At 52.7% G+C, this 17,330-nt stretch overlaps 2 protein-coding genes across 2 annotated transcripts; both read left to right on the forward strand.

The window, feature by feature from the left end:
- The first annotated feature begins 621 nt into the window (after window positions 1-621).
- Window positions 622-4,633, forward strand: SCAMP3 (secretory carrier membrane protein 3). Its single transcript, XM_007948487.2, has 9 exons — window positions 622-687; window positions 1,019-1,096; window positions 1,711-1,833; window positions 1,924-2,044; window positions 2,726-2,854; window positions 3,131-3,290; window positions 3,395-3,496; window positions 4,100-4,217; window positions 4,487-4,633. Exons 1-9 carry the CDS (start codon window positions 622-624, stop codon window positions 4,631-4,633), a joined length of 1,044 nt encoding a protein of 347 aa, XP_007946678.1.
- Window positions 4,634-6,048: 1,415 nt separating this feature from the next.
- Window positions 6,049-11,223, forward strand: FAM189B (family with sequence similarity 189 member B). The gene is made up of 12 exons (XM_007948489.1): window positions 6,049-6,273; window positions 6,471-6,527; window positions 6,748-6,858; window positions 6,964-7,083; window positions 7,272-7,379; window positions 7,925-8,100; window positions 8,223-8,322; window positions 8,634-8,703; window positions 8,964-9,512; window positions 10,540-10,608; window positions 10,706-10,959; window positions 11,050-11,223. Exons 1-12 carry the CDS (start codon window positions 6,049-6,051, stop codon window positions 11,221-11,223), a joined length of 2,013 nt encoding a protein of 670 aa, XP_007946680.1.
- Window positions 11,224-17,330: the final 6,107 nt, after the last annotated feature.

The raw sequence follows: 17,330 nt of genomic DNA on the forward strand, positions 1-17,330 counted from the left end.
AGTTTGGGTGTGAAGAGAGTCCATTTTATCAAATACAAAACTGAAGGCCATCACTTTTATCTTTCCACTGTCTCCAGAGGACAGTGATGGGGTATCATAACTTCCAGTCAGAACAGAGAAGGGTTTTAAGATGTCACATCTGTGATCTGGAATAATGAAGGTTGCAAAAGAGGTCTAGGCCCCAGTTTACCCCCAACGACACAGGTGGAAAGCTTGCATGCCCAACCAGGCTCCTGTGGAGCTGCCACGATCTTTCAGAATTCTCCCATCGTACATCTCGGGATAGAAGGCCCGGGATTCTGATGGGAGAGACCTGCTGGGATATGTAGTTCGTTAGTGGGATGAGGTCACGTGAGGTGGGGCGGTACTTTGTTATGGGACAGGGTTAGAGCTGTCACATGGGACACTTCCGTCTATCCTTTTAGCTAAGACGCAAGCACAGCCTGCTGCAGCGGTAGCTGCTGCGGGGATCCTCGTGATCCTTCCGGTCGGGACAGCCAATCCGTGCATAGAGAACCGGAGTGGACCGAGAGGACCGAAGGTGCTCTGAGAGCCACCGCCGCCGCCACTGCTGCGGCAGGGGCGTGGAGGGCCGGAGCGGCCTAGTCCGTGGTTGCAAACATGGCTCAGAACAGAGACGGCGGGAACCCGTTCGCCGAGTCCGGCGAGCTTGATAACCCCTTTCAGGTGAATTGCGCCGACCTCCTTGGGGCAGTTGGGTTAACTTCCCGGTGCTGGAGGGTCAGGCTAACTTGTATTTTCATTCATGACATTTGATCCAGTGAAGGGCCGGCACGTTGAGGTGAGCGTGACTTCAAAACAGTGAAGATCTTAGGGAGCGGGCCCTGCCCCTGTAAGGTGTACTGACACTGTGAGATCAAAGATTTGGGACAAATGTTTGGGAACAGTGTGGCCTCTCGAGTGCAGTCCCTGGAGCCACAAGTAATTTAGGAGCGATCCCTGGGAATTCCTCCAGGAGGCACCAGGTGCCAGCTGAGCCCCAGGTCTCTGCCCTCAGGACCCTGCTGTGATCCAGCATCGACCCAGCGCGCAGTATGCCACGCTTGACGTCTACAACCCTTTTGAGAGCCAGGAGGTGAGTTTTTTTGGAGCGCAGAAAGATAAGGAAATAGTGTACCAGTAAGCTCAGTCTGACCTCCGGGCTTACTGCATGCAGAGGAAGGAAGAAAAGCACTTTGGTTTTAACTGTCCAAGAGAAGCCAGTCTACCATGGCTTGTCTGATTCTTCTAGAGATACCAGAGCCAAACCACCCATCCAATTTGAGCTCTACAAGTCAGTCCTGGGAGGACTTGGAATGTGGCAGTGTCTGAACCAAGGCTAAGAAGGCATTGAGGAGAAAACGGACTGTGGTCAGGGGTGCAATTAAAAAGGCAAGGAATAAGGACAACTAGGCTTGTTTGTCCCGTTAGAATAGAGAATGGTAAAGATTCTGAGATTAAGGAGTGCGTGTAGTAAATGAGTGCTTCGAATCCTTGCTAAGGAATCGGATGTAAAGGATGGTGCAGGCTGATACAGGCCATCAATGAGTTAGTTCTCTGACGTGATTTCAACACAAGAACTTTTTAACAACTGAGGTGGGGGCTGCTGGCTTAGGTAATGAGTTCTGGGTCTGTAGCATTCAAGTAGATTGTAGGTTCCTGGGTTATGGGGGATTAGATGATCTCTAAAGTCTTTTCCAAACCCAACAGCCACCACCGGCCTATGAGCCTCCTGCCCCTGCCTCATTGCCTCCACCCTCAGCTCCCTCCTTGCAGCCATCAAGAAAGCTCAGCCCCACGGAACCCAAGAACTATGGGTCCTACAGCACTCAGGTATGGGGTGGGAGGTGCACAGGAGGGGCTAGGGAGAGGGGCCCATCCTGGGATCCAGGTCTTACAGCTCCCTCTGCTTATCCTGGGCAGGCCTCAGCTGCAGTAGCCACAGCTGAGCTGCTGAAAAAGCAGGAGGAGCTAAATCGGAAGGCAGAGGAGTTGGACCGGAGGGAGCGAGAGCTGCAGCATGCTGCCCTGGGGGGCCCAGCAAGTACGTGGATCCTTAGGGGGGAATCCACTGAAGGAAAGAGAAGGGTGTCTGACAGTTTGCAAGGAGCAAAACAAGAACTTAAGAATATGGACTCTGGAACTAGACTGCTGAGTCTGAATTTTGGCCCCATCACTTACTAACCATGACGTCTTAGGCAAATTACTTAACCTCGGTGCCTCAGTTTCCTTAGTTGTAAAATGAGAATAAAGTTTATACCTGTTTGACAAGATTGTTGTGAGGGTTAATCAAGGCCATATTTGCAGAGTGTTTAGCACAACTCTTGAAAACCAAACTGATTGCCATCAAGTCAATTCTGACTCATAGTGACCCTGTAGGACAGAGTAGAACTGCCCCATAGGGTTTCCAAGGCTGTAACCTTTATGGAAGCACTGCCACATCTTTCTCCTGAGGAGTGGCTGGTGGATTCGAACAGATGACCTTTCGGTTAACAGCTAAGCATATAACCACTGTGCTATAGAGCTCCTTAGCATGGTGTTTAGAAGTTATAAATACTAATAAACATTTGCTGTTACAGTTATTTTGCCACCACCCCCCTGTCTCCTTGAACCCTGAATTAGAAATAAAAGAGAAGACATGGGGATGGAAGACAGGAGGAGTGAGCCCTTTGTTGGTCTCTGCCTGACTTCTGAGGTCCTACCCACTGTTCTTTGTGCCTTATAGCTCGACAGAACAATTGGCCCCCACTACCGTCTTTTTGCCCAGTCCAGCCCTGCTTTTATCAGGACATCTCCATGGAGATCCCCCAAGAATTTCAGAAGACAGTATCCACCATGTACTACCTCTGGATGTGTGAGTAGTGGGAATGCTCCTCCCATCTTCCCTTGTCCCAGTGCATAAATGGATGCACTGGGACATCCATTTAGTCCTTTAAATGTGTTTACAAGAGGGATCACATGTGACTGAGATTTGTTAGTTCTGTCTTCCTTGTTGGCTTGAAGATGCCATGAAGGCAAAGCTGCCGCCTTCTTATTATTTTGCCACATCTGATGAGGGTTGAGTGGCTGTATATGGGAAGGAGCCCTCGCTGCTGTCCAGAAGGACCTATCATCCTATCCTACCCCTTAGGCAGCACCTCGGCCCTTCTCCTGAACTTCCTCGCCTGCCTAGCCAGCTTCTGTGTGGAGACCAGCAGTGGCTCAGGTTTTGGGCTTTCCATTCTCTGGATCCTCCTTTTCACTCCCTGCTCCTTTGTTTGCTGGTATCGCCCCATGTACAAGGCTTTCCGGTAAGCAGGTAGTGGGGCAGGGGATGGAGGACCTGGGATGGGCCTTGCATTTGCTTCTCCATCCCTGATTCTTCTCCCTCTGCCCCATTTTTTTGTCCTTACAGGAGTGACAGTTCATTCAATTTCTTCATTTTCTTCTTCATTTTCTTCGTCCAGGATGTACTCTTTGTGCTCCAGGCCATTGGAATCCCTGGTTGGGGGTTCAGGTCTGTGAGGTTTCCATCCACCCTCATCACTCCCTCTCGCTTGCTCTAGACCAAGCCCATACTGGGTACTGGGGTAGGAGTTGTTCAGAAATAGAAAATGTGGTTTTTATCCTTGGGAGGTGTTAGTTTTAATGGGAAAGACAGGACATACTTCCAGAATAGAGAGAGCCCAGGCAGAACTCAAGATAGGCATGGCTTGAGGGGGAAGAAAGCTACATGTGATAAAACTTCTCAATCCTTCTCAAGGGCTTTCTGGAGGAGGGATATGTAACCGTGGTTGAAGAGCAGAGGGAGAATCCTCAACAGAGAAGTGTCTCTCTGGAGTGAGGAGGCCTGGAAGAGCTTGGAGAGCTAGGAGCTGATGATCTGGAAGCTGAAATCAAACTATGACAGGAGAGGAGTTGGGATTGAGAGAGGAGAGATGTAGTTGGGATTGTGGTGTGTGGAATGCTGCCAGACAGACAGGAAAGCTAGTTCCGGCTGCGACCCCTGATGGAGTGGGTGGAGGCATGTCTGTGACAGTAACTAGGGGAGAAGCTGGGAAGACAGAAACCTAGCTGGGAGCAGCCCTTCTTGACTGCCACATGCCTTCCCTCCTTACAGTGGCTGGGTCTCGGCTCTGGTTGTGCTGAAAACCAATGCGGCTGTAGCAGTACTCATGCTGCTGGTTGCTTTGCTCTTCACCGGCATCGCTGTACTGGGAATTGTGATGCTAAAGCGGGTGAGGGACTGGGTTGAAGGAGGTATGGGTAAGAGGGTGAGATCATGGGTCCCTGGGGCCTGGATGAAACTGGGGAGGGACAGGCTGATGGGTGAGTTCTCAGCTAATGGACCTCTGGGGGCTGTATGTCTCTGTGTGTGCAGTGGGAGAAAGGGTTAGAGCCAAGAAGGAAAAGCTAGAGCAGGCTGGTGAGTGGTGTGATGGTCTCAAGTTGGTGTTGGGTAACAGTGACTGGAACCCACTGTAACATCTCCACCCTTTGCTTGCAGATCCACTCCCTGTATCGCCGCACAGGTGCCAGCTTTCAGAAGGCCCAGCAAGAATTTGCTGCTGGTGTCTTCTCCAACCCTGCGGTGCGAACTGCAGCTGCCAATGCAGCCGCTGGGGCTGCCAAAAATGCCTTCCGGGCCCCATGACCCCTAGCTGGGATCCCTGGCGTTGCCACTTGGGGGAGTTGATGTAGCCCCCATCCCTGGGGTCTCTGGGACTTGGAGAGGCATCACTACTTGATGTCCCCTCTCTAGTGCCCGAGTCCCACATCTATGACTGCTGAGTCTGATTCAAGGGTGCAGGGAGCCCACTGTGACCCAGTCACACCCCCTCACCCCCCACCAATCAGGCCACACTGCTGCCACCTCTCACAGTACCCATACCCCAGCTTCCCTCTGCTGTGCCAAGGCTGTTGCTTCGGTTCTTTAAATAAAAAGGAAACAGAACTGGAACTCAAGTCTGTTTCATGATTTTATTGGGAATTAGGCCTTATGAAAGAAAAAGTGTGGAGGAGACTGGAGTGGATGCAGAATATCCAGGAGTCTGACCAGGCTTTAATGGAAACGGAGAACCACGGGGGTATGGGCGGCAGAGCCAGGGTGCCTACAGCAGGAAGAGGGAGGGAAGCCCACGGATAGGCGTGGAAATGCCCAGCCACCAGGGAGCCTTGCTCCCCACCCTTCTCCATTAATGATCTGGGGAAGAGCCGCTGCCTCTCCCGGGAGTGCCGCCGGCCCAGGAACCTGCGAGGCAGGGTGGAGCTCAAATGGGTGTAGAGATAGTGGTTGGCATCTCGGTCCAGGTTAGGGAAGAGCAGGGGTTGAAGGCGAGCTTGCCAGACTGGCAGTAAGGCCGGCTTGCCCCACCCCTACTTCTCGCCCTCCCCCTCCCACGGGGTCTCCGGCCAGGACTACAACTCCCGGGGTGCACCTCGGCGCCACGCCCCTCTTCCCTCTCCATCCCCATCCCCCGCCTCCAGTCCTGGACCTGCTGCAGCCTGAGATGGGGTAGCGGAGCTGGGTGGGGAGGGGAGCGGGGCAGGAGACCCAGGAGACGGCGGCGCCGCGGCCTCTCCCCTAGCAAGCGGCCCCGGAGCCCACTAGACACCCCGAGGACACACCGGCTGCACCTCTAGAATCATCCCGCGCTGACCTCTCCCCTCTTCTCTAGACTCCTTTCCTATTCTTGCATTTTCCCTCTCCATCCTTCCCGGCTCTGGACCACCGCCCTCCCCTTACTCCCGGACCGTACCTTGTCGGCGCTCCTCCTCCCTAGGGAGATGCGATGAGCCGGTGCCCCCGCGTCCTCACTGCTGCCCCAGGCACGGTGCCCGCCCGGTGCCTGTGGTGGGGAAGGAGCACGCCGCGGCTCCTCCGTGACGCCCCTCCCTTGGGATCCCCCTCAGCTGGCGTCCCGGGACCATGTCCCAGGGGACCCAGCCAGGGGGTGGGCTCTAGAGCGAGGCGGGTGGAGAAGAGGAAGGACGGGGCCTTGGGCGCCTCTGCGATGCTCCCAAGCGCCAGGGCAGGCCGAGCGAGGCGCAGGCAATCGGGCGGCAGGCATGATGCCCTCCCCTAGTGACTCAAGCCGCTCGCTGACCAGCCGGCCTAGCACCCGAGGCCTTACCCACCTCCGCCTCCACCGGCCCTGGCTGCAGGCCTTGCTCACGCTGGGGCTGGCCCAGGTGCTTCTGGGCATCTTGGTGGTCACCTTCAGCATGGTGGCCTCCTCCGTCACCACCACTGAGAGCATCAAGAGGTCCTGCCCGTCTTGGGCTGGGTTCTCGGTGAGTTGGGTGCACAGTCGGTGGGAGGGGGATGCTCCTCAGGCCCCACCCCTCCACACCAGCTGCAAGTCCACATCCTGGCCTCTCCTCCCTCTCCTGGTCCTCTCCTTCTTTACAGGGCTGGGTGCACCCTGTGGTGAGGGGCTCACTCAGGTGCCTCCCCTGCCAGACTGAGCCTATGCACACTCTGTCCCCAGCTGGCGTTCTCCGGGGTGGTTGGCATCGTGTCTTGGAAGCGGCCATTTACTCTAGTGGTAGGTGCCAGGGTCCAGTGCCCAATGGGAGGCAGGTGTCCAGCACCTGGAGGGCTGTCTATTAATGCCCTAAGGAGGGAATTGGCTATCTAGTTGGTGCCCGCTAGGCACAAAGTGTCCATGAAGGAAGGTGGTTTCATTCATGGTATAGGGGCTATTGGGAAGCAAAACCTGGCCCCTGTGCAGGTCCCAGCCCTGAGACTGCACCGTGTTTCCCCAGATCTCCTTCTTCTCCCTGCTTTCGGTGCTCTGTGTCATGCTTAGCATGGCTGGCTCTGTTCTCTCCTGTAAGAATGCTCAGCTGGCCCGAGACTTCCGAGATTGTTCTATGGTGAGATTTGAGGAGGAAAAGCCAGAGAGAACTGGTTGGGGGAAGTGTGCTCCATACCTGGGTTTATCCTGATACAGGCCATCTCATGCTCCCACTCCCACTCAGGAAGGAAAAGTCTGTGTGTGCTGCCCCTCCGTTTCCCATCTCCAGCGCTGTCCAGAGTCGGAGCAGGAACTGAAAGTTGCCCCTAACTCCACCTGTGATGAAGCCCGAGGGGCCCTCAAGGTGAGCATGCACCCATACTACCTCCACCATTCCTCCCTCCCCAACCATCCTTCTAGTTACTGTTCTTGCTTCCCCAGTCATAGCTTTTAACTCTGTGTCCCACTCCTGGGGTCCTCACAGGCCCAGAATATGTGGATATACCACTCCCCAGGTCCTTCTCATCCTCTTCCTTTTCTTCCCTTCTCCAGAACCTGCTCTTCAGCGTCTGTGGGCTCACCATCTGTGCTGCCATAATCTGTACCCTCTCTGCTATTGTCTGCTGTATCCAAATCTTCTCTCTGGACCTTGTACACACGGTGAGGATAGAGCCAAGGTCAGGGTCAGGGTGGTATGGTGGGGGAGAGTGCTGAGCCTAGGCCTTCAGGGGCTGGTGGGTTGCACTTCAGGCTTTGGAGCACTGGCAGGGGCTGTGAGTCACCTAGTAGGTTGGTAGCTAAGTCTGTTGGAGGGGTGTTTTGGGAATCCAAGCGATGGTGAGAAGAATGAGTCTGGGGCCAGGAGGGAGGGCCTGAGAGAGTAGGACTAGAAAGAGTGACTCTTGATGGAGCAGGGTCAAGAAGGTCCTGGATAAGGTGAGGGGAAAGGAGGATGTTCTGATGGGGACAGAGTCAAAACAGGTGGGGATTACGGGTGGGGCAGGCCCACATAGAGGAGTTGTTTCTGAGTGGGTGGTGCCAGAGCTGGAGGTCCAGGATGGATGAGGGAGGGGCCGGAGTGAAAGGAGCTTCTTCGATGAGGCAGGGCCAGAAAAATAAAGGTGAAAGAGAAATTTAGGGGGCCAAAGGGGAAATGTATTACCAGAAATCCAGTTTGCTGACCTGCTTGCCACCCCCACTCCTAGCAGCTAGCTCCTGAGCGTTCAGTCTCAGGCCCCCTGGGGCCTCTGGGCTGCACGTCCTCTCCTCCAGCCCCTCTTCTCCACACCATGCTGGACTTGGAGGAATTTGTACCACCTGTGCCCCCACCACCCTACTATCCCCCAGAGTACACCTGCAGCTCAGAAACAGATGCACAGAGGTGAGGCCTGGCAGGTCCTGCTGGGGAAAACAAAGGAGGGGCTGGCACTTGGACTGGCGGGGAGGATCTTGGTGGAACAGGAGTTGTTTTCCAGGCTTTGATGCTCTCCCTCATCCTGTTAGCATCACCTACAATGGCTCCATGGACAGCCCGGTGCCCTTGTACCCTACTGATTGCCCCCCTTCATATGAGGCTGTCATGGGGCTACGAGGAGACAGCCAGGTAAGAGCAGGGCAGGGAAGCTGGGTGGGGCCCGGGAAGCTGAGTGAGCTGCAGTAGCTGGTTGATAATAATAGTTCTTGTGATTTTTGTAGCACTAGCACATCACTGTCATCTTTGATTTTTCTTAGAACCTGGAGAAGAGGTCAAGGTTGTAGGAACTATAATTTCTATTTTACAGATGTAGAAATGAAGTGACTTGCACAAAGTGACGAAGCTGGACTAGAATCTGGGACTCCAGAGCTCTGTCCAGTGGATGGGGGTGGCTGTGTCACTGTGTCAGGCAGGACCTCTCACCCTTGTGTCTTCTGCAGGCCACTCTGTTTGATCCGCAGCTTCACGATGGCTCCTGTATCTGTGAGCGAGTGGCTTCCATTGTAGATGGTGAGCAGAGAGCAAAAGGACCAGACAAGGGCAGGGCTGCCAGGGAGGGTGGGGCTGGGTAGGGAAGGGAAAGGGGAGACAGGCTGAATTGGTGGATTAAGAACAGGAAGGGCCTAGGCTGTGGCTTCTTGGAACCCCGGATTTATCTGGCTCCTCTGAGATAAAGCTGAGGCAGATAGGCCTGGGAGAGGCTGGGCTTGAAAGAAGAACTGCCTGGGCCTAGCCAGCTGGTGTGATCTGACACCTCCTGCTGCCCACAGTGTCCATGGACAGTGGGTCTCTGGTGCTGTCAGCCATTGGTGACCTCCCTGGGGGCTCTAGCCCATCAGAGGACTCGTGCCTGCTGGAGCTGCAGGGCTCCGTGCGCTCCGTTGACTACGTGCTGTTCCGCTCCATCCAGCGCAGCCGTGCCGGCTACTGCCTCAGCCTGGACTGTGGCCTGCGGGGCCCCTTTGAGGACAGCCCTCTGCCACGGCGGCCCCCTCGGGCTGCCCGGTCCTATTCCTGCTCTGCTCCTGAGGCTCCCCCACCCCCACTAGGTGCCCCCACGGCTGCTCGCAGCTGCCATCGGCTAGAGGGCTGGCCGCCCTGGGTGGGACCCTGCTTTCCGGAGCTGAGGCGGCGGGTCCCCCGGGGAGGCAGCCGGCCCGCAGCAGCTGCTCCCATCCGAGCCCCTACTCGACGCTTCAGCGATAGCTCAGGTTCCCTCACCCCACCGGGGCACCGGCCTCCTCATCCGGCTCCCCCACCACCGCTGCTGCTGCCTCGGTCCCACAGTGACCCAGGCATCACCACCTCCAGCGACACTGGTGAGCTGCCTGCCCCCCCACCTTCTCCCCAGCATGCAGGAGAGGGCAGCCACTGGGAGTTAGAGGACTGGCGGTGTCCACTGGGGTTTGGGACACAGGGGTCCCTGAGAGGGAAGAAGAAGTGAGTTCTGTCATACAGTAGACACCCTTGAACACTCCCTCCTAGGAATCCAGCATTGACAGCTTAGTAGCTAAAAGAGGAGGCCTTGATCTTTGAAACCCAGTTCCATAGCTCCTAGGTTGGGTGAGTTAGCTAACCTGTTTAAGCCTCAGTTTCTGTCTGTAAGGCAATTATAAAAGCAATACCTTCATTCTTAGTCTTATTGAGTAACTGAGAAACGAGCTAAAAAAATTAAAAAAAGACAAACTCACTGCCATCGAGTGGAATCTGACTCATAGTGATGACCCCTCCTTACGTTTCCAAGGTGGTATCACTATGGAAATAGATTGCCCAACCTTCCTTCCAAGGAGTGGCTGGTGGGTTTGAATCACTAGCCTTCTCCTTAGCAGTCAAATGCCCTAGGCACTATGCCACCAGAGCTCCCATGAAATGAGCTACGGCAAATAAAAATGCTTAGCAATTTTTAGGAGCTCTGGTAGCATAGTGCCTAAGGCACTTGACTGCTCACCAGAAGGCTGGCGGTTCAAACCCACCAGCCACTCCTCGGAAGGAAGGTTGGGCAATCCTACTTTCATAGTGATACTGCCTCGGAAACCCAAGGAGGGGTCGCTATGAGTCGGGGCTGACTCGACGGCAAACAACAACAACAACAACAGCAATGGTACAGAAAAATGCCTGTTATTACCATTGCTGCTGGGTCCTGGGGAAGACACAGCAGTAAATGGTACTTAGTTCCTGTCTTTGTGAGACCAAAGAGTTGCTGGCAGACATGGGCAGAGATCACTTCCCCTTGGTTGGGGTACGGGTATAGAAAGCTCCTCTGGGCTTGAGTTCTCACAGAGGGTGGTGGGCAGGCACCTTCACAAAGGAACCCCTACCCCTCAGTCCCTGTCTCTCTCTCCCCAGCTGACTTCAGGGACCTTTATACCAAAGTGCTTCAGGAAGAAGCTGCTTCCGTTTCCTCTGCAGATACAGGTCAGACATGTGGCTAGTGCCGGGGGCTGGGCGGTGTGGGGCACTGGCTGGTCCTCTCTGTCCCCACATTCCACCCACTCACATTCTTTCTCTCCAGGGCTCTGCTCTGAAGCCTGCCTCTTCCGTCTAGCCCGCTGCCCTTCCCCCAAGTTGCTACGTGCCCGTTCAGCCGAGAAACGGCGCCCTGTGCCCACCTTCCAGAAGGTCCCCCTGCCATCGGGCCCTGCACCTGCCCACTCCCTGGGAGATCTGAAGGGCAGCTGGCCAGGCCGGGGCCTGGTCACTCGTTTTCTCCAGATGTCCAGGAAGGCCCCAGACCCCTGTGGGAATGGAACCCGTGGGCATAAGCAGGTAGGAGTTAGAGAAGCCAAGATACTAGGGAAAGCCTAGAGCTTCTTCGGGTTGAACAATACTGATTCCCTCACCTATGTCCCCTTCCAGGTACCCCGGAGCCCATGGGTCCGGCCAGGCCGAGAGAGCCTCCATCTTCGAAGCTGTGGTGATCTGAGCTCCGGTTCCTCCCTACGGCGCCTCCTGTCTGCCCGCCGGTTGGAGCGCAGCACCCGCCCCCATAGCCTCAGCCTCAATGGGGGTAGTCGGGAGACTGGGCTCTGACCTGGGCTTCTTGCCATACTGAACAGATCAGATGATTGCTGAGACTACAGGCACCAGCTGGTTGGACCAGCAGCCCCGAGCACCCCCTTGCACTAGCTGACATGAAAAGAAACCCGCTGAATACCCCAAGAAGTGTCCCTTTCCCTCCTGCCTATGGGGGGCTCCTGCTGCTTACCTTTGCCCTCTCCATCCTGGGGAGCTTCTGCCCTGTGCTGCATGGGGATCAGGCTGGAGTGGGGCAAAGTGCCCTGCGTACAGCAGCGGAGGAAGAAAACTAATGAACTCCTATGCCCCCAGCTTCAGAATGGCTTTCAGATTCTCCAGGGGCAATGTGGCCAGGGCAAAGGCATGTCCCAGGTATCTAGGCATAGGGGGCTGTGTACCTATGCAATGGGGTGGTGAGGCATGAAGAGTCAGGCCAATCTGGGTGGCCTCCCAGCTCTGCCACCTATAGCTGCATGACCTTGGGCAAGTTATTTAACCTCAATTGCCTGATCCGTAAAACATTGTGAGGATGAATATTTATAAAACTCTTAACACACTAAGTAAGACTTAAATAAATTTCAATTTTCCGCCTCTCTCCTGGATCATTCTTTTATCACTAGTGACATTTGCTCTAGTATCTTTCATATTTAAGAAAATTCTCTCAAGACATCTATGTTTATTTCAGCTACCAGCCTGTATCTCTCGTCCTTTTCATAGCAGAATGTCTTCGCTCTTCTTTCCCTCCACTTCTTGACCACCCAGTCTCTCTCATCGCCCACTCCCATCAGGCTCCTTCCTCTACCTCTCCCAGCCACTGCTCTTGGCAAGGTTTTCAGTGACCAAAATGGTATCAGACCAGTGTGAATCTCAAGGATACTTCTTGAAATTTTCCCTTGTCTTTGAAAAAGGAGATCTGGTGGCTCAGTGGTTAAGGCATTCATCTGCTAACCAAAAGATCGGCAGTTCAAACCCACAGCTGCTCCAGGGGAGAAAGATGAGGCAACCTTCTTCTGCAAAGATTTACAGCCTTGGGAACCCCATGGGGAAGTTCTGCTCTGTCCTGCAGGGTCACTATGAGTCAGAATTGACTCAATGGCTGTGGGTTTGTCTTTGAAGACATCACATTCTAGTTTTCCTCCTGCTTTGCTCTCTCAACCTCCTTTGCCAGCTCCGACACCTCTGCTGGACTGATTAACACTGGAGGGCCTCAGGGCTCTGTCTGTAGTTCTCTTCTTTTTCCTGCCTCTACTCTGTCAGCAGCTCCCCAAGGTTCATGGCTTTAACGCCTAACTATGTATTAATGTGTAACTCCAGCCTTGACCTCTCTGTGAACCCCAACCTCCAACTTCACATCTCTACTCAGATGTCTAATGGGGATGTGAGAGTCAACATGGCCACAAGTAAAACCTTGATTCCCCACCCACTGCAGCTCTTCTTCCAGCGTCCCTATCTCGGTAAATGGCACTACCAATGGCACAACCCCAAATCCTAGGAATTACTCTGATTTCTTTTTCACCTTCATCTAACACATCTATTAGCAGTATATCCTGAATTCCACCATGTCTCACTGTTCTGGTTACCCAGTGCCGCTCTGACAAGAATATACCACAAATGGGATGGCCTTAGCAAACAGAAGTTTATTCTTACAATTTGGAGGCTTTAAGTCCAAGTTCAAAGTGTCAGGCTCTAGGGGCTGGGTGAAAGCCCCTCAACCTTGAGGTCCAGCTCTGCTTCCTGCTCCTGACACACTGGAGCTAGAGGCTTTTCTTCACTCAGACAGCTGCTGGTTGCTGAAGCTGAGAAGCCCAAGGTTGACAAGTGAAAAGGCACAGTCCCAATGTTACCAAACCACATGGCAGGCCATTAACTTAGGTCCATTGTAAGTCCCAAGGTCAGCAGAGCCTAGCAGGCTGCTGAGCAACGACATGGCTACATGCAGGGTCCAAGTGTGCCATAGGCTAGAGACCATTCCCAAAGCTTCTGCTTAAATACAGGAAGCAGACCACATTTCCTAAGGCAGCTACTCAGCTGCTCATAGTAGATTGCACCATGGAGTTGATTACCAGTCTCCTCATGGGGAATTCTACATCCAGCTGCCCAGCCACTCAGCCAGGCCCAGCCAAGTTGACACACAAACTGAACTACCACAAATACCATCTAGTTCAAGCCACCATTTTCTCTTCCCAGTCTGAATTGATCTGTTGTTTCTGCTCTTCCCAACGATCCTTTCTCCAGCTCAGCAGAATAATGTCATAAATCATGTTACGTCATAGCTTTGCCTAAATCTAATGGGTTCCCCTTGCATTGAGAATAATCTCCAAACTCTTTTGTCGGATCAGGTCAGGCCCACTCTCTCCACTCCAGCCAAGCTGGCCTTGCACTTGTTCTTTCCCAAGCATGCCCACTTTCCTGTAGTTGGTGACTTGGCATCATTCAGGTCTTGGCTCCACACTCACCTCTCCATTGAACTCCCCCAGTCATTCTACCCCACTGCCATATTTTGTTTGGAGCACTTATAATTGTCTAAAACTATCTTGTTTGTTTGTTTATGTGTCTGTGTCATGTCATTGAATATAAGCTCCAGAGAGCAGGGACTTGTTAATTGTGTTGAGTCCGTTGTAGATTGCTACTTATGGTGACTCCATGTGCCAAAGCAGAACTGCCCCCAAAGGGTTTTCTAGATTGTAATTTTTATGGGAGCAGATCACCAGATCTTTCCTCCATGGAGCCAGCAAGCTTTATGGTTAGCAGCTGAGTGCTTAGTTAACCATTGCACTACCAGGTCACCTTGCATTGGGTCTCTGTTGTTGTTGTTATGTGCCTTCGAGTTGGACCCGACTCATAGCAACCCCTCCTTGGGTTTCTGAGGCAGTATCACTGTGGAAATAGATTGCCCCATCTTCCTTCCGAGGAGTGGCTGGTGAGCTTGAACCGCCAGACTTCTGATTAGCAGTCAAGTGCCTTAGGCACTGTGCTACCAGAGCTTCTCATTGAGTCTCTTGTTGTTGTTGTTATTTGCCATCAAGTCTGCCCCGACTCCTAGCGGTCTCTAGCACATAGTAAATAGGCCCTCATAAACACTTCACTACTTTACTTAAATAGCAGAGAGGGGCACTGTAAAGAGTTTCAGGACTCGATGATGATTGTGGGATGCCTTCGAGGGAGGCAAGAGAGGAGAGAGGGGCACTGCCCAGAGATGGCGTCAGGCTGCAAGCTTCTTGAATAATTCACATCATAACAATCCAGCAGCCGGCTCAGGGACGGGTGGGGCACCGTCGGGACAACAAAATGAGGTAGAAGGGAGTGGAGATTAGGCTTCCCACCGGGGCAATTTCTGGGACTGAATGTTCCCTGTCCTAAGGCTCCCCAAGGAGGACGCTCAAGAACCCTCCTCAGCTCCAGCTGCCTGGACTCATTGAGAGAATTCAACCTTCCCCCGCCCATTACAATTGTGGGGTTGGATGGACACCGAGGCGCATGCGTAGTTCTCGCCTCGCGTGCCAGCTCCCTCCAGCAGTTGGTACCGCCCCCGTTCCCCGCCCCCAGTACGCTAGAGCTCTATCTGGGCTCGGCTGCGGAGCACGAGCAGTCTATCCCCAGTAAGACCAATGAGATGTGCGGAAGGACCCTACAGCCCACGCCTCTAGGAGAGTATAAATCTGGGGCTGCGGAAGTTGGGGCTTCGGCCCCTGGGACTGCTGCCCGGAACTTGGCTGACTTCGCAGGGCTTCCTTCCAGGCCCCGCCCGCCTGCGTTTGCAACCTGCCGTGGGATATTCCTTCGCCTCTGGTTGGGGCTGCTATTGGTCCTACGGGATGTTGCACCACTTAGACCTTAACTCTCGCCTCGCGTTTACATGTCACCTTTTCATCGTCCTTGCTGTGATGAATTGAAGGAGTGGTCGCGTTTTACTAATGGAGAAGAGAGTATGAAATCTTCAAATCCTTCTATTTGCTATTTTTAGGGAGGCATGGGAAGAAGTCTGCATTTATTCATGCATTCTTTAGTCGTTCGACAAACATTCCCTGAGTGCGGTACTAGTGCTAGGTGCTGTGCTATACAACTGGGTATATAGTGCTTGTTAGGACATATGGGTCCCTACCCTACCGGGCTTACTCAGCAAGCAAAGGAATGAGCATTCTTTTATGAATTGAGTGTTATAACTGGCATTACTCAGAAGGAAGGTTGGGCAATCCTACTTCCGTAGTGATACTGCCTCGGAAACCCAAGGAGGGGTCGCTATGAGTCGGGGCCGACTCGACGGCACATAACAACAACAACAACAACTGGCATTAAAGCATTTGGACAATTAATTCCTCACCGCCATTGCCGTCGAGTGGGTAGGACAGGGTAGAACTGCCCCATAGGGTTTCCCAGGCTGTAACCTTTACAAAAGCAGACTGCCTCATCTTTCTCCCTCGGAGCAACTGGTAGGTTCCAACTACAGACCTTTTCCGTTAGCAGCCTAGCGCTTAATCATGGCATCACCAGCACTTGTACAATTAATTACAACTGTGGCTGCTAACCAGAAGGTCGGAGGTTCAAACTCATCAGCTGCTCTGCGAGAAGAAGATGTAGCAATCTACTTGCATAAAGATTTACAGCCTTGGAAACCCTGTAGGATTCGCTGAGTCGGAATTGACTCGATGGCAGTGGGTGGGTTGTTTTTGTTTTTGTTTTGTTTTGGAAGGTGGTGGTGGTCAGAACTACAAAGATGTAAAAGCTATAAGCGCTACAGAAGTGTGTGTGTAGAGGGGAAGAATTTCTTGGAGAAAATGATGCCTCAGCTGAGCTCTAAAAGATGAATATGCATTAACTAGGCTTACTCAGGGAGCTCTGGTAGCATAGTGGCTAAGATACTTGCCTGCTAACCAGACGGCTGGCGGTTCAAACCCACCAGCCACTCCTCGGAAGGAAGGTTGGGCAATCCTACTTCCGCAGTGATACTGCCTCGGAAACCCAAGAAGGGGTCGCTATGAGTCGGGTTTGACTCGATGGCACATAACAACAACAACAACAACAGGCTTACTCAAGGAGCACTTGACTGCTAATCAGAAGGTTGGCGGTTCAGATCCATCAGCTGCTCCGCGGGAGGAATATGAGGCAATCTACTTCCATAAAGATTTACTGCTTTGGAAAACCAGGGGTCACTATGAGTCAGAATCAACTCCATGGCAATGAGTTTGGTTATTTTGGTTTTTAGGGTTAGTCAAGGGGAAGAGTGGTGCAGGCTGAAGGAAGACCGTTGGTTTGTTCGGTTGTCGGGACTCTGAGACAGAAGGGATGGGAGCAGGAAGAACAAGGGTCAAGTTCATGGCAGGCTGTGGTTGGAGGCTAAACTCCCTGCCTTATCTCCTAAAGTCAGATCTTTATGTAGCAGTTAAGTGATCTTTTAAAAATATAAATCTGATCTTGCCACTTCCCTGCACCAAACTCTCCAGTGGATTTCATTTTTATTTTATTTATTGTTTTATTGTGACATGGGTGAAAGTTTACAGAGAAAATTCATTTTCCATTCAACAGCTCGTACACATTTTGTTTCATGACATTGATTACAAGCTGCATAATGTAACATCTCTCTTCCTGCTTCCGCCCTGTGCTTGGTTACCTTTTCCCTATGTCCTTTTTACCTATGCATTCCTGCCTTCTAAGCTTTCTCCCTGCCCAAATGCTGCCCTTCTGATCTGCCGTGGTTGATTATCCCAAGGAATATACTCACCTGATCTAATTGTTCACCTTGTTGGCCTGTCTGTTGTTTGACTGGACACCACAGGGGTGAGTTCAATTCCAGGCATGAATCGGCCATAGTCTCAGGGGTTTCACCATCTCTGTCAGACCAGTAGGCCTAGTCTTTTTTATGATTTTGAATTTTGTTCCATATTTTTCTCCCACCACATCCAGGATCTCTTATTTTGGTCCCTTTCTGTGTGGTTGACAGTGGAAGCCAGGCACAATTCTAGTTCTTCTGGTCTCAGAGTCATGTAGGCTAAGGGTCACATGGATCACTAGTCCCTTGGACTGATTGTTTCCATGTGTTCTTCCTTGTCTCTTATGTTTTTTTTTTTTTTTTAATTGTGATTTGGGTGAAAATTTACAGAGCAAATTCACTTTGCATACAGCAG

The sequence above is a fragment of the Orycteropus afer genome, unplaced genomic scaffold (assembly GCF_000298275.1).
Source record: "Orycteropus afer afer isolate SDZICR_OR568_19922 unplaced genomic scaffold, OryAfe1.0 scaffold00217, whole genome shotgun sequence".
In the NCBI taxonomy this organism is placed as follows: domain Eukaryota; kingdom Metazoa; phylum Chordata; class Mammalia; order Tubulidentata; family Orycteropodidae; genus Orycteropus; species Orycteropus afer.